Source organism: Pezoporus wallicus, unplaced genomic scaffold, assembly GCF_028554395.1.
Source record: "Pezoporus wallicus isolate ANWC-B61680 ecotype Strahan unplaced genomic scaffold, APGP_CSIRO_Pwel_v1 scaffold_2146, whole genome shotgun sequence".
NCBI lineage: Eukaryota > Metazoa > Chordata > Aves > Psittaciformes > Psittacidae > Pezoporus > Pezoporus wallicus.
The window spans coordinates 1547125-1568378 of record NW_026639769.1 but is presented as its reverse complement, the minus strand read 5'-3'; the positions used below and the strand labels follow the sequence as shown (position 1 = coordinate 1568378).

General features: G+C 44.3%; 2 protein-coding genes across 11 annotated transcripts in view; one reads left to right on the top strand and one right to left on the bottom strand.

Annotated features, from left to right (window-relative positions):
• On the top strand, positions 1-20649 carry TRMT5 (tRNA methyltransferase 5). 10 transcript variants are annotated; one of them, XR_008972999.1, is made up of 7 exons: positions 454-553; positions 1829-2478; positions 2883-3007; positions 4563-5217; positions 6204-6282; positions 12624-13152; positions 19213-20649. XR_008972999.1 is itself a non-coding variant. In XM_057416126.1 (6 exons), the coding sequence occupies exons 1-5, from the start codon at positions 519-521 to the stop codon at positions 6266-6268; spliced, it is 1530 nt and encodes a 509-aa protein (XP_057272109.1). In that variant the 5' UTR covers positions 454-518; the 3' UTR covers positions 6269-6282; positions 12624-13525. The 10 variants fall into 10 exon arrangements, 9 of the variants coding, with proteins under 9 accessions (XP_057272106.1, XP_057272105.1, XP_057272109.1 ...); XM_057416126.1 differs by lacking the exon at positions 19213-20649 and having other exon boundaries at positions 12624-13525; XM_057416127.1 differs by lacking the exons at positions 12624-13152; positions 19213-20649 and adding an exon at positions 12244-12383.
• The window catches only part of MNAT1 (MNAT1 component of CDK activating kinase), a 125319-nt gene continuing 113869 nt past the window's right edge, over positions 9805-21254 (bottom strand). The window contains exon 8 of the mRNA XM_057416130.1: positions 9805-10274. Coding sequence (XP_057272113.1) covers positions 10154-10274 — 121 coding nt within the window. The 3' untranslated portion in view covers positions 9805-10153. The remainder of the gene's footprint in view (positions 10275-21254) is intronic.

Genomic DNA, 21254 nt, shown 5'->3' with positions numbered 1-21254 from the left:
CTCGGCGCGGCCACGTGGCGTCACGGCGGCGGCGATGACGTGAGGTCGTGCGCGCGGGTGGGCTCGGCATGAGGTGAGGGCAGGGGACGCTGAGGGGCGGTAGCTTCGGCAACGGGGAGGCCTAAGCAGGGGGTCCCGGTGCAGGGGGTCCCCTCGGCGGCCCCGGCCTCACGGCTTCCGGACGGGGCTGCGCAGCTCCGCCAGCAGCGGGCGGCCCGGGCGCTGCGGGCCTGAGGCGGTGGCTGTCAGTGGGGCTCCCCTCAGGGAGGGGCGCTGACCCCGGGGAGGCTCCGCCCCGGCGAGGGTCTCTTCACCGGGTGGGGCCTCAGCGGTTCGCGGGTCTCTGTATGTGGTGATCGGCGTTCCTCTTAGAGGCCGGGGGGAGCGGGCAGCGGGTAGCGGGTAGCAGGTAGCAGGTAGCAGCCAGCAGCCAGCAGCCAGCAGCCAGCAGCCAGCAGCCAGCAGCCCTTCAGCAGCTCTCTCCTCCCTGATTTACCTCAGGTTACTCTGGGGGCAGAATGGGGCAAACGGGGACCTCGGTTAGGAGGGACAGGTAGGCCTTTCCATAATCAGTCTGGGACGTCGTCTTCCGAGGGTGTGGGTGCAGTGACACCCAGCCACACTTTTATATTGGGGATTACTAATACCGAGAAGCCCGTGAGAACTAGGCCAGCAGTTTCCAGCTATGGAGAAGGGGAATGTCTGAGGAAAACATTGGGATGCTCAGGCCCTGGGATGAAGGATTTCTCCTCTGTAGCAGACATGAAGAATGTAATGTTTATTTTTTGTCAACAGGGAAAGAAGATGTGTGTTGTCAAAAACTTGGCTTAGGGAAATGAGCTGGGAGATGTAGGGAGTCCCAGCAAGGAGCTGGGATTTGCAGGGGAGGGAGGATGGGAGTAGGGTCAGCTTTGCTAGGGCTGGTGCTCAGCTCCTTTTTTGAAGAAGAGACCATATGGCTTGTTCCCCTGAAGGAGGGCAGTGCCTTGTACATCAGGGTGTAGATGTCTGAGGCAGGCAAGAGAACCAGTTTCCTGTTGGAGCTAGTTTGCGTTTCTCTTGTCAGCCACCAATCTTAGAACAAACTTCCCAAGAAGTGAGGAAAAGCGTCAGCCTCTCACAGCACCTAAATCATCAGTTCCCATCTAGGAGTACTGACACTGAGTCAGAAAAGTCGGGCCCCTTTGGGCCATGTTTAGTGTAGGAGCTATTTAAAAAGAAGCGTAAAGCTACATTTCAAGTCCCCATCCTATTAACTGTACAGAGGAGTTCAGTTACTTGAACAGACATTACTAATGCTCCTCTGTACCATTAGGAGAATTCTGCATTTAATTAGTGGTCTTTCTGATGTGCATTTTGTGGAGCAAAGACACTGTGGAGTGTGTAACCCCTTAACCTGGAGGCAGAAATTGCTGAAGAGTGATTATGACCACTGTTGCTAATAACTGTTTTCTAGCAATCACTGCTTGGTAATAAATCTTATCAGAGACAGAAGGGATCCAAAAGTAGGAATAAGACAGTAGAAGTTTTTCCATTTGGCTTACTGAGCTTAATATCACATTTATTAGAACAAAGGGGGGTCATTGTTTTTTGGCAGAAGGGGATTATGTCACTGCTTAAAGTTAATGTTGAAGTCTAAAAGTACATTTGCAGGAGGACAGAAATTTGTGGTATATAATTCATAATAAAGAGCTTTACTATAAACTATTGTGGATTGTTTGGTACAGATGGAAATTCTAGTATAAGAGAACAGCAAATCCATTTGATTTGCAGCCTTTTTAATGGAATGATTACATAATGTCTATAAAATGAATGATTTCTCTTCTAGGACTTTATGGAGATTGGAATACTCTGCCAGACTACTGAAAACTAATGATTTTAGGACAGCTGCAGCAAATACATCATTTCCAGCAGTTTGGACACTGCTGGCTCGATATTCTGGCATAATACCTGGGCTCTTCGTAGTAGTTAGAAAAAATAGATTTTTTACAATGCCTGACACTGTGGAGGATAAAGCTGACCTCAGACTGTATTCACCACATCCTGGAGTGCGTGGGATGACACAACTTGACAGAGAAGCTTTTAAAAGGACAATTGTTGTTCCAGTTCTGAAAGTCAAGACAGAAATTGTATATACTTTGTTGAAGTCCCTAAAACACGTGGTACTCCAGCGTCCTGGTCTAAAGCGAGTGATTGAGGATCCAGGAGATGAGAACAGTAGATTTCTCATTCTGGATCCTCATAAAATACCAGAATTCTCATTGGGAGAATCAGAGCAAGAGGTATTAAACCAGCTTAATGTTCATCCTGAGGTGTCCAAGTATAATTTGGAGCTGACTTATGAGAATTTCAAGTCAGAGGAGATACTAAGAGCAGTCCTTCCTGAAGGTCAAGAAGTCACCTCTGGGTTTAGCCGTGTTGGTCACATAGCTCATTTGAATCTTAGAGACCATCAGCTTCCATACAGACATTTGATTGGTAGGTAAAAGAACTCAAAAAAGTAATTCATATATTTAATATATTGTTAAAAAGACATTTAACAATTATTCTACTGATAAGTTATTTACCTGTACAAATAATACTTTTGAGGGCTTTTTGTTGCATTGTATTTTGACTTTAAATAGCCTTTGCCAATGCTGTAGCTGTGCACAGGTGTAGTCTCTTCTCTTACAGTAACTGTAGTCTCACTTCACTGAGATTACATGGAGTAGTGGATCAGGGTAAAGTACATGCCTTAGAAAGGTGTCGCATCTGCAACCCCGAATCATCAGAGGAAGGTTGTTCTAATACTTCAATTAACTGTAAACTGCAGTGTTCATATTTCTTGTAGAGCATTAAAAGATTTTGGTCCCTTAACCGGAATATCTTTTGCCCTCTCTCAGGCCAAGTTATAATTGACAAGAACCCAGGCATCACCTGTGTAGTAAATAAAACCAGTATTATTGACAGCACATACAGAAATTTTCAAATGGAAGTGCTTGCTGGAGAGAGCAACCTGGTAACCAAGGTACTGTTGATTTTCTCCTCTTATTTTAAATTTAATGTGCTAAATCCGAAAGACATCTACTGGACAGATGTGCTGAAGAGATGCTGTTAAAACTGATCCTTTACATGGTGCCCTTCCTGTCACCTGTTTTAGAGTGTAAGAGTTGGCAGTTACTTCTGCATTCACTTGTCCTGGTCTGACAAGGGTAAACTCACAACCATAAAGATCATTAAGATACGTATTCTTTGAAGTTCACAGCCTAGGTTTTAATGATCTAGAACAGCATGTCATGATATTTTACTGATATGTGACAGTAGCAGGTTTCTTGCAGACATGCTAATTACAAACTTTGTAGTAGGGGGTGTTGCTCACTCTAAAGCCAGCATATTTTATGGATTTGATCTAAGAAATTGCTGTTTCTTCATTTCACCAAGCCTTGTGCAGGGGCTGGTATTGAATGTAAGAATGTGTTTCTAAATCTCAGTGGCTTTGTAATGTAGGCAAGATTTTGCCTGTGCCTTTTCCCTTTCCAATCAGCAGCAAGACAAACCTCATTTCTCCTGTGTTTTGACATCTTTCACACAGGTGTGAAGAACTACGTAACTGCCATGCAGGGTTTCTTGGCTTTAGCTGTAAACTTGGCCACTGGTTCGACCAAAAAATATTTTTCCTAACTGTTAGCAGTTCTGTGCTTTTAGAAGAGAAAATATTAGATTACTAAATGAAAAAGATGTCTAGCTTGGTAGAACATCCTGTACATGCACAGAGAAGGCATTTGAATCGTCAAGGCAGAAGTGACAGTCAAACACTATGCAGAGGGTATTAGCTCATTGAGCACACATCTAGCACACCACTGAGCTGCACACTGAGCAGTACAGATGTTTCAGTATGTTTCTTGCTGGCAAAGCAAAAGAAGCAGTGATTTGGATACAGAGATACTTCAATTCACAGTCACACAATTCAAGTGTGGTGGTGCAAAGTATTATCTTGCATCCCGTTCTCATCTGAATACATTTTCTTTTTAGGTCTGTTCTTAAGTTAGTGCTCATCCCAAAGTTTGGGTTTGTATCAGTTTCTAGATGCTGTCACCTTGAGAGACAAAATATGGTATTTTTTCAAACTGCAGGGTGGCTCCCAGGGACTTTGAATTTGGGTGACTGTTGCCATTTGTGTGCTGCATCATTCTCAGATGCTTATTTACTATGTGGACTCCACTGAGGAGAGCTCAAGGCATATTCCCAAGGTCTGCTTTCAATAAAGGAGCTGTCAGCCAGCCACAAAAAAAAGCCTCAGATTATTATCTTTTTAAATGGTAAATTTAAGTTGCTGTTTTATTTCCACCTGGTGATTGAGACATCCATAAGCTAGCCATCTGGATTGCCAGTTGGAACATTCCTTATTGCTATTTCTGTTGAGTAGATCTGTTTATACAAGTCTCATGTTTAATATTAGTGGGACAAATGTCAATTACATTTTGATAAAGCACCTTAATTTTTAGCTGTCTTAACGACTGATAGTACTTAAATATGCCTGCAATTTGAACACAGAGGCTTAAGCAAATGTCTTGGACTTTCAGGTCAAAGAAAATAATATTGTGTATGAATTGGACTTCTCTAAAGTCTACTGGAACCCACGTCTCTCCACCGAACACAGTCGTATCGTTGAGCTTTTGAAGCCCGATGATGTCCTTTTTGATGTCTTTGCTGGGATTGGACCTTTTGCTATTCCAGCAGCAAAGAAGAAGTGCCACGTATTTGCAAATGATCTCAATCCTGAATCCTACAACTGGCTCCTGCACAACTGCAAACTGAACAAAGTAGATGACAAAATTAAAGCATTCAATATGGATGGCCGGGACTTCCTGCTGGGGCCAGTAAGAGAAGAACTGAGTAAAGAGCTCCCACTTCAGAAAGAAGGACAAAAAACCTCTTTTCACATAGTTATGAATTTGCCAGCTTTGGCTATTGAATTTCTGGATGCTTTCCGGCATCTCCTGGTCAGAGAACCATGTGGCACTGCTGGTCTTCCCACGGTGCACTGCTATGGTTTCTCCAAACACGAGAACCCAGCCAAAGACATCCAACAGCGAGCTGAAGCTTCTCTAGGAACCTCCTTGGATGGGCGCTGTTCGACTTACCTGGTTAGAAATGTTGCACCCAACAAGGAGATGCTGTGCATTAGCTTCCAGATCCCAGTGGATGTGCTGTGCAAGAGGCCCTGCCCTGACGAAGGTAAGGACCAAACCTACGTGGCACATGGATTTCAGGCTACACCTTGTGCTGTCTCAGGCTGGTCCCACCTTGTCAGCCCTGTGGGCCACTCCAGCCATATGACAAGGATTCTGTATTTGGTTGTGGAGTGTGGAGGCTGCCGGCTGGAGCCTGCACATGTGCGGCAGCTGCAGGGCTTCACGCGTGCTCGGTGACAGCAATCCGCTCTTCTGATCCCAGCATGAGCCTCCACAGAAAAAATGGTGGACTGGATAGGATCATCGCACAGGCCATAAACCAGAGTTTTGTGCCTTAGATCGCATTCTAGGGGAGGATAGGGTGTCTAATGCCAAGCACACATTTCTGAGAGCTGAATACTTCAGAACTGGAGCTTCATTTTCACCCAGGGTGGAATGGCATGCTTCCAAGAGATGGGTCCCAGTCCTGACCTTCTCCCTTATGCTTGTGCTGACTCAGTTTAGGTCTGGAGTCACTGCATCAGCAGAATCAGCTTCTGTACAATTTAACTGGGAAACAGATATCTTTAATTGAGAAACTAGAGATCTTTAATGGTGTATATGAGCTTTATTTTTTCATATAATCAGTCATTTCTTGAAGCACTTGCAGAAACTCATTGGTTTCAGTGATCTTGGGCTTTCCACTAGGTGAGGAGGAGGGAGAGGGGAGACTTTTCAGCCTGCAGTTACGTGAACTGGAGGAAAGAAGGTTTTGATGAAACTTTGATGCCATGAAACTTATTTTTACACTCTTGTTGGGTAGCACTGAGATGTAGGTCAAAATGTACCTCAGTACAGGTTTTTTGGAAGTATTTAGTAAAAATCCCCATTACTGCTGTAACAGTTTTTGTTCATGACTAACAGGTAATCCCAGTTTTAATTTTCATCTCTTCTTCTTAAATCCCTGAAGTGTTACATGGTTTGTGGTTTGGTTTAGTTCAGTCTGTTTAGCGTACTTTAAATAATTGACTTCTTTTAATGTTCTTCCAGCAAAACAAGCCTCCAAACGTCTGTGCACCAGCAATGAGTTTTCTGAAGACAAATTTCTGAGCTGAAGACTAGAGTTACGGTAACTGCCTCAGTAGTTTAAGAGGTACACTGAGATTACCTCCGGTTTACTCCTTGAGTTATTTGAAGCATACTTCCTATGTTGCCCATCTCTGGTGCCAAGGTGCAGAATGCATGTTGCAACTTCCCTCTGTCAGGCTCCCTTCCTGCAGTTACCTTTTCTTGGTTTTCACTGTGGGATCGGTGAGCAGATTGAAACTGTTCTTACTACAAAAAACTAAAACTTTGCTTTTATGTAATAAATGTGTTTTGGTATTTTTTCTGCTCTCTGTTGTTTCATGCCCCATGGTAGATCAGTGGCACAGGCCACGAGAGTTTTCTGCTATGTCACTTTGATAATCTGGGGCTTGTGGTGAAAACAGATTTTTGTATTTTGTTGGGACTTGTATAACGCTTGGTTGGATTCTCTCTGACAGACGGGTCTTGTGTCTAAGAATATGGGATTAGTGCTTGCAGATGCACTAACAGCTCCTGTATAAGTGACATCACCTTTCAAAAACCTGACCCAAGATACAAGAAGGCCCGAATGGCCACAGGTACTTGTTCTTAGGCTTCTGAGTAAGAAATGCTTTTTAACACTGAGATGTACTTAGGGATTGGAAGTAGTCAGTTGGCTCTTAACTTACCATTTGCCCACCATTAAAGCAGGAAAGACTCTAAAATTGTTGGCACATCTGCAGGTGTTGAAGTGCAAGACCCAGTACCTGGTTCAGTGGTCTCTTGCCTTGAACCGCATCCTCCTGTGACTTCCCTGCCCCTGCTGCCTCCCAGCCTTCCCCTGCCTCCAATTCCTCCTCTGCTGCAGTCCCTGGGTGATCTTGCTGACTGGCTGCTTGTATTCTGCAGGGATTTGAAAAGCCTCTGCCTTTGATGGCCTTCACTTACACATCCAGACTATTGTTGGGCAATGTCAACCACAAACAGTTTATTTGGACAGAGGCCTTGGTTCAGCCTCTCAGTTTCAGACATTTTTCTTCAGTCCCAACTCACGCATAGGAACTCAGCGAGCAAATGTCCATCACCTTAGTCCTGCTGTTATGGCTCTTTCACTGGAGCCTGCAGCCTGGTGTCCTGCTTCTCACCCAAACAACTGGTGAGGCCCAAGGATTTTGCATTACTGCCTTTCCCTTGGCTCCGCAGCCAGGGCTTCTGAGCAGGCCTTTGGAGGTCTGTTGTCCCTGGACTGCATTTATCAAACCAGGGGTCAAAAATCATCATGACTCACTCCTACTATCTTGAAAGCTGCTGTATAGGTCCCTTCCCTGGCCTGCTGCTCCAGCCCCAGCATTCCTCTGCTGCCCTTTAAAATAGTATCTCAACAGCTTCGATCTGTTTTCATCCTGTTGTCAACGACAGGCACGTTGTACCCTCTCCCCACCAGCCACTGCTCCTTGAAAAGCAATGTGTGCTGTGGTTGCTGTCTGCTACATTTTCTGACACTGCTGTGTGATTTCCTACCCCTGCCCTGCAGGTTTCTCGTAAACATTCAAAAGCTGCTCTTGTTCTTCAGCGCCCTCCATGAACCCTGCTGTAGCAACAAGGCCCTCACCACGCTGGAACAATGTAGCCACCCTGTGATCCACACTAAGGGGACTGTCCATACTGCTGGAAACTGCAGGTCCCTTTTCGGGCATTGCTTCACAGTCCAAATTTAGGACTTCCTGGCACTCCTGCGCTAACAGAAACCTGGCTTTAATCAACAAAATGGGTTAGTAAATCTTAAATGCGTAAGAAAGAAATATGTGGGGGCTGGAAAAAGAGACAAGCCAAGTGAGCCTAGGAACACTGTCAGAGTATACAGGGATGCAACAAGGAAGGCCAAGGCCCGCTACGAATTGAGTCTGGCAGAGAACATTAAGGACAACAAGAAGGGCTTCTCAAAGTCATCACCAAGCATGTAGAAGAAATCAAGTCTGCTGGTGACATGAAGCTAGGTGACTGGCTGGTACACCTGAGGGTTGTGCTGCCATTCAGCAGGACCTTGACAGGCTGGAGAACTGAGTGGAGAGAAACCTAACGAGGTTCAGCAAGAGCAAGTGCAGGGTACTGCACCTGGAGAGGAAGAACCCGAAGTACCAGTACAGGCTGGGGCTCACCTATGAGAGAGCAGTTCAGCTGAGAAGGACCTGGGAGTGCTGGTAGGTAAGTTGACCGTGAGCCAGCAGCGTGCCCTTGCAGCCAGGAGGGACAATAGTATCCTGGGGAGTATGGGGAGGAATGTGGCCAGGTCAAGGGAGATGATCCTCCCCCTCTACTTGACCCTGGTGAAGGCACATCTGCAGTACCATGTCCAGTTCTGGGCTCCTCAGTACAAGACAGACAAGGAGCTACTAAAGAGGGTCCAGTGAAGGGCCACAAGGATGGTCAGGGGTCTGGGGCATCTCTCTTATGAGGAGAGACTGCGGGAGCTGGGCCTGGTTAGTCTAGAGCAGACTGAGAGGGGATTTCATTAATGGATATAAATATCTCAAAGAGAGGTGCCAGGAGGATGGTGCCAGGCTCTTGAGTGGTGCCCAGTGACAGGACAAGGAGCACTGGCCATAAACTTAGTTTCACTTCAGCAAGAGGAAGAATTTCTTTACATTTAAGGTGGCAGAGCAAAACAGGCTGCCCAGGGATCTTGTAGAGTCTCCCTCTCTGGAGACATTCAGAACCCACCTGGACATGTTCCTTTGTAACCTGCTTTAGGTGGCTCTGCCTTGGCATGGGGTTTGGACCAGATGATCTCCAGAGGTCCAGTCCAACCCTAATGATTCTGTGAAATTTTGGCACCTCCCTCCACCTCCCTTAGCAAAGAAAGCACTGAGTCTGGAATAGAGCTTATTCTTCTCTTTATTACAACACAGAAAAAATTCATTCATTAAATGCACTCCTCAGAGCAGCATTAAACAGCTATTAACAGATGACCCATAAAACGTGGGCCAGGCTTTATTTACTCTGGAGGCACACACTATCCTGAGCGGTTTCCAGTCTCCTGCAGTTTATACACACATCCATGGCAAAGACCAGTCCTGCCACAGGAAGACCATCTCTGCTGCAATTAGTCTACATTCTGCTATAAGGAGAGGGGAAGGAACATGTAAAAACAGCAGATGAAGTGACAAGGGTCGTCCCAAAAGCCACATGACAAAGGGAGGTTCCTGCTCAAAGAATCTCTGAACATACAATCAAATGGAGCTTATCAGGGAAAAAAAAAATAACCCCAATTTTGACAACGCTGATGACTTAGCCTTGTATCAAGGCTTCTCAGATTTCTTGTAGAGAAACTCACTTGAAGGACTTCCAGCTAAAGATCTGTTTTCCAGACAAAGGTAAGAACCAAGGGACATGGGTAAGGATCCTGTACAAGAGTTGTGTCAGACAGTTCCAAGGTTTCTCATCTCATCCAGCTGGCAGGAGGAAAACCCCACTTGTCTAAACTGGAGAAACTAGTTTTATGGGAAGAAAATGTAGGCTTGAATACTGACACTAAATGTTATAATCAAAATGGCATTTAAATGCCTGTGCAGATAAAACCCTGCAATAAGAGTAAAACCACAAACTTTTTTATTGAAGTCTGGCTTTAAAAAAAAATTCCAAGTGTATTTCTTTAAACCTCAAGCATACACAGCTGAGTTATGCACATCTTCCATTAGACATGGCTTAATGCTTCAGCCTCTGTCAGCTCCATGACTGCATGTGCTTCATGACTAACAAGTTTCCCTCTATACAAAAATGCACTGACATTTTACAAATGCTGTTATTTCCTCTAACACTTACACACAGCTGGTTTTACACAGAATAGGGACTGCAGTGTAGCCATTGTGCACATGGCAGCAATTTTACTCCTTGCTCCGTTTGGTGTCCCTTGATCAGAGGCTGAAGCATGACGGCTAATTGGGGTGCCAGAATAGACCACTGAAGGCATCCTGTAAGGCTCGGCTGCAAGCAAGAGAGGAAGTGTAGCCCCCAGCGACATCCTGGGGAGAGGCGGCTCGCACGTGGGTGAGATACCTGAAACAAAGAGAAGCAGCATTTCAGAGCAGAAATAAACACATCAGACACCTGTGTGGTTCTCAGCACAGTCAGGTCAAAGATGCTTTTTGGGAGAAAGCAAGGACATGGAGCTGCCCACTGCTAGCCGCCTATGAAGGGATCAGTATACAGCTTTACTAGTTGAAATGATGGCAATGCCGATGGACCTTCAGACAAGCTGCCCAGCAAACACACTGAAAAAAACTGGCTCTGGCAACAGGCTGCACAGAGTTAAGAACACTCACTGGGTTGCATTTTGGTACTTGTTCTGGGGGCAGGGCTGCATTTCTTTCTTATAAGCTGATGATGACACAAGCTTTCCTGCACTCCCACAGGAGTCAGTTTCAGCTCTGTCCAGTTAGCACTATGCCCTCCCAAGAGCCAACCATGCCGATTGCTCTGATAATGACAGGGCTAAACTTTCTGCTATCACGTCTATCTGTATCTGCACTAAGTCCACTGACACCAGGTAATTAGGTATGTGGAAGGCTGTCATTTTGGCTGAAGCAGCTGCTGAACTGCACCATGATTTCATCATCATCATCATCATCTAAGGGGCATGTAGCAGTAGGACAAGGGGAAAGGATTTTAAACAGAAAGAGGGGAGATTTAGATTAGACATTAGGAAGAAGTTCTTCCCTGTGAGGCTGGTGAGGCAGTGGCACAGGCTGCCCAGAAAAGCTGTGGACGCTCTATCCCTGGCAGCGTTCAAGGCCGGGTTGAATGGGGCTTTGAGCAACCTGGTCTAGTGGAAGGTGGCCCTGCCCATAGCAGGGGGGTTGGAACTGGACGATCTTAAGGTCCTTTCCAACCCAAACCAGTCTGTGATTCTATCATCTTTGCCACCAAATTTTACACCAAACCAGCCAGGCTGATGTCGAAACATTCTGCCTGTGCTAGCCCTGCTGCAAGCTCTTAGCTCCCCTCAGCCCCTTCTGAGGGCTCATACCCAAGAGCTCCCACTAAAGGTGTCTGCTCAGGAGTATGTGGATGGTTTCATTCAGTGCTTTAAGCACAGAAGTCTTTGCATCCCGTGTAAGACAGATATAAGACAAGGTTCTTGACTAGTTTTGCACCAAAACCATTTCAAATACAAAGACAGCCACAGGCCCAGCACAATCAGCACAATGACCGTCCCAAATTCCAAACGCCAGATAAAATACCATAAATGAGAACTGCTTTTCAGAGTGGCCATGTGAGCCTCTGAGCTTCAGCTAGCTGTTTTGATTCATTGCTTGGTACATGTTGCTCCTGGGAAGGTTGAGTCACTCCACCTCTGGCTTAGCAATTCAAGCATAAACTTGCAAAATGCATACAGCCTTTTATAATGTTATCCTGAGAAACCTAAACCAGCTGCACTTCTGGCAGGAAAATACAGGACCACCGGTAAAATATCCAAAACAGTTGCATCTTTTAATTTATGACTGTACACTGTTTCCATAAAGAGTATATAAAACAGGTCAGATTTTATAGGTAAGACATAATAAACAGTCATACCCATTGAAGCCATAAATGTGTAGAAAAAGAGATTACTTAGAAATGATTAATTACAGTTTTAAAACTGTATTTCTTGCACCTAATAACCACAATGCACAGACATGAGCAACATTTCTGAGTGATTGCTGGTGATACTGAAGCTGAGAGACTGAATTTGCCTCCTGTGGCTGGGCTGAAGTGAGCTCTGCTACTTGGTACCAACGTGGGACAGAGCCCGATCCTCACTGTTGGACATGGGCTCCCATCAGCACAGCAGAGACCCTGGGGCATAAACCCACTTCACAGTGTTTCGTCCACAGGGAACTGACAAACACAGCAGCAAAGCCGGTCCTTTCTCTTCATCTACAGGGGAAGCTGGTCTACAGAGAGCTCTGGTTTGGGGGGAGAACGCACTTAACGGATTTTGACTTCTTTTTTTAACATTTTTATTACTTGTCCCTTAATATTTTAGGAGGAAAATCTCATCCTTCCCAAAGGCCTTTTAGAACTGCTGTATAAAACAAGAGCTCCTTCCCCCAGCCAGTAATGATGAAGGAATACTGACAACAACAAATAATTTCCTTCAAAACACTGGTTTGAAACTATCTCCACCCTCCAAGCCAGAGAGTCTTATAAAAATCAATTCCCTCTCAGATTTCACATCTGTCATGGCTTTTTTCATTGCAGAAACTTCAATTTTCCACTCCTGCGTGGAGCAATCCAGAGAAAACAGGGGATTACTTTATGTTTGTCCATTAACAAAGGTCGGCTGTGTTTTTCATTACTTTTCTTATCATTTGTTACTTATACAGCACTGGAAGGAGAGAGAGTCTATTGTTTCCTTTTTTTTAGGCCACCTGAAATTGGGGCATTAGTTTCATAACACAACCTGATTTACAGCTATTACAGCACTTACGGTTAATTGGTATGTGATCTCTGAAGCAATACAAAATCATTGATAAAAAGACTCCTATCAACTTTTACTATGGCAACCTGTGTTAATTACCCTTCCTCCTGTGGAACAAGCATGACAAGCTGCTGGCTGTCAAGTGAGGTCTTTATTTTCTTGTTAAGTATCTGAACTTACTGCTCTTGACTGTTTAATTACTGTGGTACACCAGGCAATTGCAAAGAATCTGCCACTCCTAAGCCACACAATGAGAAGTGAATGTTTTGCCGGCTTTTCCCTACCAATCACCATCTGTGCAGCCTGAATCCGGCTGTGCCCTTCACAGGAGAATCTCTCTGAACTGGATTCCTGGGGTTTCTGGCAGAGGTCAACACATCTTTTCATGTACACCTTTACAACAGCAGCAGGAAGAAGCGCCTGCCAAGTTTAATTTCCAAAAAGTCAAGCTCCGTTAGGTCTTGGGACCTGGAGGTAATTGCTCTCACTAGTTAGCAAATTCCAGCACTCTAGGTCTGTTTTTCATAGGTTTATTTTAAGTATCTGTAAATCTTATAAGCAGAAACCAGGAAAGAGAGGTTTGCTTTTTCTGGTGCAGAGTTTTTTAGTGTAACTTGTTTTTACTGCAGGGAGACTGAAGTTAAAAAAAGCCTGCACCATTATTTCTGAGCAAGGCTAAAGGGCCGTGTGTTCTCTGCCCCATGGTTTCACACTTCTCACTGTAATGCCTGCACTCCACTTCGGGCTCTGCCCAAACAAGTTTCCTTTCCTTAGCTGCAGCCGTTGGATGTTGATTTTCCCCATTAACCTTTCACATCAATTAAAACACATCGTATTTTGTTCTTCATGAGCCTTCAGGGGGCTCATTCCTGGCCTCTGGTTTCTCATCACCATGCAGGGAATGGGGGGGATGATTTTTAAAAAGCCTCCTGCTTTCAAGGGAAGAGGTGTAATTCACACTTAGTGCAGAGACTCGCAATCAAGCTGGTCACTCCTGGAGTAGGTTTCCGTCATGTTTTCTCTTTTCTGAAGGCTGTGTCACCATCACTTCATCAGGAGTGACGGGGACCGTCACAGACCTACACAGCAGCTTGATCCCCTATGCCCTTCCACCCACTGCCCAGGCAGCCTCAGCACCCCTTCGCATGGCTGTTTCTGAGGCGCAAAGAACCCAACCACAGCTTGTCAGACAGTAACATCTGAGACCACTGGCAAATGTGCCCTCACTGCTCCATAGGGCAGTCTTGTTTCAAAGTTGCTCAGGAAAGACCTCAGAAACAGAGAAGATGGAGAAACAGCACAATCAAACCAGGCTAAAAGAAAATCAAAACAAAACCCAAACCAAAACCACCACACACCAAAACATCCAACCAACAAGCCAACCCCCCCCCCCCCCCCCCCCCCAGTACTTCACCCACCCAACTGTAACTACCAGTACTTGGGATTATTTCATACCACCTTCACCATCCATCCACTGGTGTTCCTGCAGATGCATCACTAGAGGTACATGTGGAGTACTGTGTATTTGGCAGGCAGATTGTACTTTTTTTGATTTATTAGGTATTTTATTGGGGTGAAGAAAAATCATTCAAAAACTGTTTGACAGAAGAAAAAAAGATCATGTAATTCTATTCCACAGAATAGATTTACTGCTCATCTGATTATCTGCATTATCCAAGGTAATAGGGCAGACATTAGATCTGGGAAATCTTCCAGATTCATCAATATAAATAATAAATAGTGGTTGCATGAAAGCAGGAAAATACTCCAGTCCGGAAAATTGTGTAAAGCATTAGTAACGCAGTAGCACACACTGCATTCCTGAACCTTCCTAGAGAGAACTGTTTTCATTAGATTTACCAAGTCTCTAAGATGAACTATCAATGTATTATTCACAGTATCACTGCAGAGACTGGGTCTTATCAGATGAGAGAAGCACATAATAAACTTTTCTGTGGCCTGTTTTCTCTTGAAGAATGCATGGCCTGGGTTAATCTAACCCCTGAGCAGGTAAGAAACTGAGCTCCTCCACTCAACTGTGATTTGTTTGAAGCAGTTCTACCACATAGTCGGTCCATGCAGCCAAAGCAGAATTTGTTTATAGAATGAGCTGAGTTCGTTGCTGTTTGTCATTACATAGCCCTGGGAAGTTCATTTGGGAACTCAAATGTGTTACTCAAACCTTGCAGACTGCAACCTGCACAATACAAAACCGATACTAAAAGAAGTCCAGAATAGCAATTCATCCTTCCACAGACTAGCTACAAGCCTGATCCCAGGTCTTCAGGAGGCAAATAGCAGTCTTTCGTCTATTTCAGGAGGCGCTCTTTGAATTTAGATCTTAACAAACCAACCAGCTATTACTGGTGTCAGAAGTTCCTGCTGACCACCAGCCAGCACAGCCTGTTCCAACATACACTGAAACTTTTAACACAACCATGAACTCCACAAGGGCCCCTCAGGAGCCCAGCTCAATGCCCCAGGTCACACTTCCAGTCTTGACAGCAGCAATACACCTACCATCAGCCACTCTTCTCCTCTGCCCTCCACCACCACAAGCTTTAAGTGGGGGAAAAAAAAATAAATCTATTTACTAGTTGAATGGGGAAGACTTTTCCCTGGAAAGGAATAGGTTGCCTGTTCCTCTCCATGGCTGCCTTGAGGAACCAAGACATCATTTGGTTGATAAATACAGCAGAACAGTTTTAATTACTTTCATTTGAATGTGCCCAGGAAGTAAAAAAAGGCACAACAAATAACTGTGGTGTGGGGTTTGCTGCAGGCACCAGCAAACGGAAGTTCCCACTGCACCAGCCAAGGGGGGCATGCTACTTGTTTCTTTTCATGCCTCTAGCTATCATGCCTCTGCATATACAACTGCAGCAATCAGTGTGAATCAGTATCAAGAAACCACTAAGCACCATGAACTCCAAATATGACAGATCCCAAGGCAGACAGAAAAAAGAATATATCCAGATTATGTCAGCCATTAGTCTGGCAGCAGGAGAAGACCAAATACAGCCCATAGTGCAGGGGTGCAAGACAATGTCACCCTAAATACCACAATGGAGTTTTGGCTATTGAAAAAGCCTACAAAAGAGAGCTACCATAACCACCACCATTGATGCCTGAGCAATCGTACTGGCAGACAGCAGACCCACCGGTTCAGATTCAGCTTAGTAAAGCCAGCCTTTTTATTAGTACTAATACTGTTGAGCTACACTAGTTTTCTGAGGTTTTAGTGAGCAGAAACTGCCCACCAAGATGTCAGATGGGCCCCAGACTCCAGCTCTTCCATGCCACAGGCTTGCTCAGCCCATTTCACATACCCACACACCAAGAAGCTGCCACAGAACAGTCACCTATTCATCCCGATTCACAGAGCTGTGCCTGGAGTTCCTCTCATTCAGACCAGCACGTGATCAGGTGAAGAAGCTTATGGCGTGCTTGTAAAGCCACCCTTCAGAGGCTCTTATTCAGGGGCTGCAGCTGTTAGAGTGGACTGCTGAAAGCACAGTTGGCATTATGAGCCAGCCCCCTGGTTCCAACTGACTTCATCTTTGACATTTCCAGGGCCTTACTTAAATCATAAAATCATAGTTGGAAAGGACCTCGAGGATCATCTGGTTCTTCCTTTCTAGGCAAGCATGACCTAGACTAGATGTCCCAGCACCCTCTCCAGCCAAATCTTAAAATGTCCAAGACATTTTTTTCCAAATGCTTGGAAATAAACATACCTGTACTTAGTTGACATTTGAGTATTTCCCTTCATAGGGAAACTTCAACCAACTTTCCAGTAAGTCTTCACCTTGCAATAAATTCTTCAAAACCAAATGCCTACTGACATGGCAGTCAGTAGACAGTCTCTATTTGTTACAATGAATACTTAAGAAAAAAAACTTCTTACTTGGGAGACTGAGTTCATAGCTCCCAGAACTTTTATTTCTTAGTTTTGCGCCTTCCAAGAAAATAACTCTGTTCTAGCAGAAATAGTTTTTCCCAGGAGGAAAGCCAAGAAACCCCCAACCCACCAAATCCATAGAAGAATGTGATTCTTTTTAGCCTCCTCCATCTGCTTTTTCTAATTAGCAGTTTGTTTCAAATGCTGTCTGAGTGTCTCTGGGCGGGAATACATGTCAAGGATGTGTGCTGAAACAAAGTTCTTTAAAGTAAGGGCTGCCACAGCACACCTCAGCTACAGTGGAACAGCACAGAGTTCTGCTACTGGAGATGGAAGGAGGGAAAAAAAAAGCCTAGAAAAGCAATATATAGCTGTTGCTGATAAAGCCAGTTCTGACTCCAAAGGTAGAGATCAGTGACAGCTTATTCCTCCCTATTTTCCCCCCACTCCTCCCTTACACCAAAGGGCAAGCATCTCAGACGATGGCCGCTCAAAGCCACACATGCCCTGCTGCAACAGCGACCCAGCAGCAATTCAGGCTCAGCGCTTCCACTCTTACCATTCAGCTACTGCATGACCAATAAAAGAATCTCTGGAGTATTTAACATAAGAATTAAGTAACTTTTATTTGATGTTTCACATAAACTGTTTCCTCTTCAAATGGAGAAACACATACTTAAACTGTAAGATATATCCCATTATCCATACCAGAGATACTGTTACAAATTACCTATGACATTGGCAAGTACAACTGCGAAGCCTGCAACAGGAAAATCTTTCAATGCAAGGACACAAAGTCAAACCAGTCACCCTTTGCGGGGGGAAGAGAACAAAATCGTATTTTACCATACTGTTTTCCCTGAAGACTTCCTCTTTTTGTGATAAAATCCAGACTCCAGAGACCCAACATTTCCACTGAAAAACTAAGAGAATGGGGGGTGGAATGGAGGGAAATTTTCTAGACAGCTTCTCAAAATACATCTTCAGTAGTCAATGTGTCATAAAAACCCCCAACTCTTCTATTGGTAAAAAAAGCTTAAAGGAAGAAAAGTTTTAGAGAGTACCTCATTCTCCAGCATCTTCCTAGCACTGAACTAGCAATTCAACTGCTGCTCTAGGCTTTAAACAGACATGAGACCAGAATCAGGCACTTGTGTTTATTTAACACATAAATAAACATTTGCCTTTAGAGTAACTGAGAAGCCAATGCTGTTGCCTGCAGGTAAGATGAAAAAGCATGGAGAAATTAAGATCAAAGAACAAGGGGAAATGCCTTCTGCCCCACAGAAGCTGTCTGATATAACAATTTTTAAAGGGGATGTTTTAAAGTGTAAATGATGAGAAAGCTTTTAGAGAATAAAGCAAGCTTTGTATTACTCTGACCTAATAACACATTTTCTCAGCCACCGGCTGACAGTCCTGGACACCACACACATGCTGTGCATGCAGGTTTCTGCAGGCACTGCTGTAACAATTTTTAGACAACTCTAGTGTCACTGCAGGGTCCTACCCAAGAAGGCAGTAGCCCTAATTCAGTTATTTCACATAGGGAATGACTATAGACTCAAAGTACTACGGACTTAGGCTATTGATTTAAAGCACTGTAGACTACAGAGGTAAAGACTACAGACTTAGAGCACTTTGAAATGAGTCATAAACTCCCAAAATGCTGTGAGCTGACCTACACCCATCTTCAGAGGACCTACAAATCAAATTTCACCTGTAAACAATACATTAACAAAGTTAACAAGTTAAATAAACCTCCTCTTTCCACTGAGTTACACAAGCTACACATTTACGTTCAAGAACTCACATGTAAATCCAATGCATGTTTGATAAACACATTTTGCACCTCCTGCGAGCCCAGAATTCACACTGTGTGTCTGTGTATTTCCTTTGATAACAAATACTACATTTAATCAGCACTTTCAAAAGTTAAAGCAATGACAGAAATCAATCTGATTTGGACTTTTTACTATTAAAAAAAAATAAAAACCCTGAAGCTCCTAGAGTATACCATAATCCCCAATTCAGAGAAAGGAGGCATATTCTCAGATTGTTTAAGTCAACCTCCTTTATAGATCTCTGTGCTGTTACAGGGCAGACTCAAGACAATGAATATCTGAAAGTTCTCGTTTTAGCAGGTAACTGCCTGTTTCAAAATAAAAATGGGAAATGGAAAGCAGAACCTGCAAACACATTAATCCTTTGCAAGCAAAGAAAAACTAAAGGCTATGCAATTTCTTTTTGTTCACGTTTCAGCTCTGTAAAGGATATTTTATACAAGTTCTATCCTGACTTTTCTTTCTTATCGGGGAAGTTCTTCACATCCCACTTTCCTCCCAGTAATATATTTAGTTGTTTTAATGGTTTCATACATGTCTCTCAAGAACCATCGCTGATTATGCTGCATAAACTGTTTGCTTCTTGTTGCTCACCACACATTTCAGCACCACACACTTTTGCCGGCGTTCCAGACACCATCTCCACAGTATGTTCAACCATTACCATTTGATTATTTTTTCTTTCCTTCAAACTGAAAGGATTTCTGCCTAAACGCTTTCCCAAATAGCTGCTTGAATTCAAATCCCTGTGCATTCAGCTGGTAACAAAAGGTTAATGTCTATTTCTAGAAGCCTCACTCACAGGAAGCCTTCCTTCAGCATGAGCAACTTCCGTAACTCGCGCCTCTGGGAGCAGAGGGGATGGGAGTGCTCTTGGAGGAGCGAGGCACCTGGTCCCCCATTTGTCATCTTCCTGAGGTCACCCACCAGCTGCCTGTCCTCTCAACACCCAGCCTCGCCATCGTGGCAAAGGCATCTTCCCTCGCTCACGTTTCCAGGTCTGAACTTCCAGATACAGTAAATCAATCCGCCATCGCAGAAACCACTCCAACAACTGCAAGTAAGCATTTTAACACCCTTGAGTGGCCTCGCTGCGTAACAAGGACACTGCAGTCCTAGCTGGAATCCAGCAAAGCACTCGCTCTGCAGGACTAGTATAGATTACACTTTGGAGGACTGCAGAACAGAAGCTACATTTAGCCTATGACTAAATCAGGCTCCACTTGTACTTGACCCCGAGAAGAATGTCATTGAACATCATAGCCTTTTCTCAGCTATGGTCCCCTATCTCTTCCTTTTCAATGGCTAAAAAGACTATTAAGCCATCATTTCTAATGGCAAAGTAGCTCTCTTTTTAACATGTTGTGGAAATGTTTTGGCATGGCTCTGTCTTCAAATTCTTCATCTTTCCTACTGCCTCCACACACTACATTTAGGACAGAGGTCAGCAGAAGAACATGGATATGTTTAAATAGTTATTATTACTCTGAGGAAGTCTGCCATTGTTTTGTAACTTACTACCTGAGTCAGGATTGTTCTCATAGGCTTATCTTTCTTTTTTTCCTTATAAGAATAAGCAAACTTCAGTCTTAAAGACATTACTGTGTCTTTCCTCACGGCTAAGGGAACATTTCCCTGGGTTTGATTCTATGAATACAGCATCTCCTCTGTAGGCAAAAAGAGAACACAACTTTTATTCTGAAAGATAGTTCTTTTGGACAAAAAATTCTTCTTTTAACATAAAAATTCCCTACTGTTCCTCACTCATTGACTCTGTCTCTGACTTCCGCACACCCCACTGCATACCGTAAATCCCCAGTGCAAGGCAAACAATCCATATTGATGAACTGGGGCTTTGAGTGAGCTACATGAAAGAGATTCCTTCTGGACCAGCTTCCATGTAAATTACACAGCTGTGAAGCAAATGAAGCCATTTCTGAACAGAGCACTCAATCAGGAACACCTACAGGAATAGGACGGAGATGCACAGAGACTTTTTTTACCCCCTTTTTTCAGTACATTTGTGGCAAGAGATCACAAAGATGGTCATGACTGTACCACAACTGCAGAGTGCAGCACAGACTGCTGTGAGCAGAGAGGAGATCTTTTTGCCCCAGAAGCTCTGGTAAGGACCTTGACTTGGGGCCCAAGGCTAGAAAATGGACTGGCCAGCACACTTTCAGAGGGTTTTTCACATTGAAGGACTGTGTTTTATTTCCAGCAAGAGAGGACAGAGCCCCTGGGGACTTGGGTGTCAGGCACAGTCACAGTCAGGTGGCAGACTAACAGAAGTCAACAGCCTGTCCTGGCCCTACACCTTCCCCCAGTTTGCCTCTTCCAACTACTTGCTCTGGCGCATGGCTCTGAAATGCCACTGTGGGGCACTGACCTCAGTGAGAACTCAGGCTGGACCTAAGGGGGAAGAAACATCACCTTCTACCCCACTAACATAAAGGACTAGCGCAGCAGAACAACAGCAGGAAGGCATTTACCACAGACACAGGCTTTACCCCCAAATTGCTTCTGATAGAAAAAAACCCATCATATGAATGAAGAAAAATGAAATACTGTCTCCCCAGGTCAGCTGGTCTACCCTGCTTTCACTGTGACACAGCATCCTCTGTTCGGATAGAGTAGCAATGAATTCATATTGCACAGTAATTCCAGCTTAATATGACTCAAACAAAACGGCACAAGATGTGCAAGAATTTCTAGAGGGTTTTTAACCTCTGATACTGATCAGATAAGTAAGCCACCAAACCTAATAATTTTCTCTAATGAATAACTATGAGCACAGAGCTCTGTGCTCATAGTTATTCACCTGAGATAAT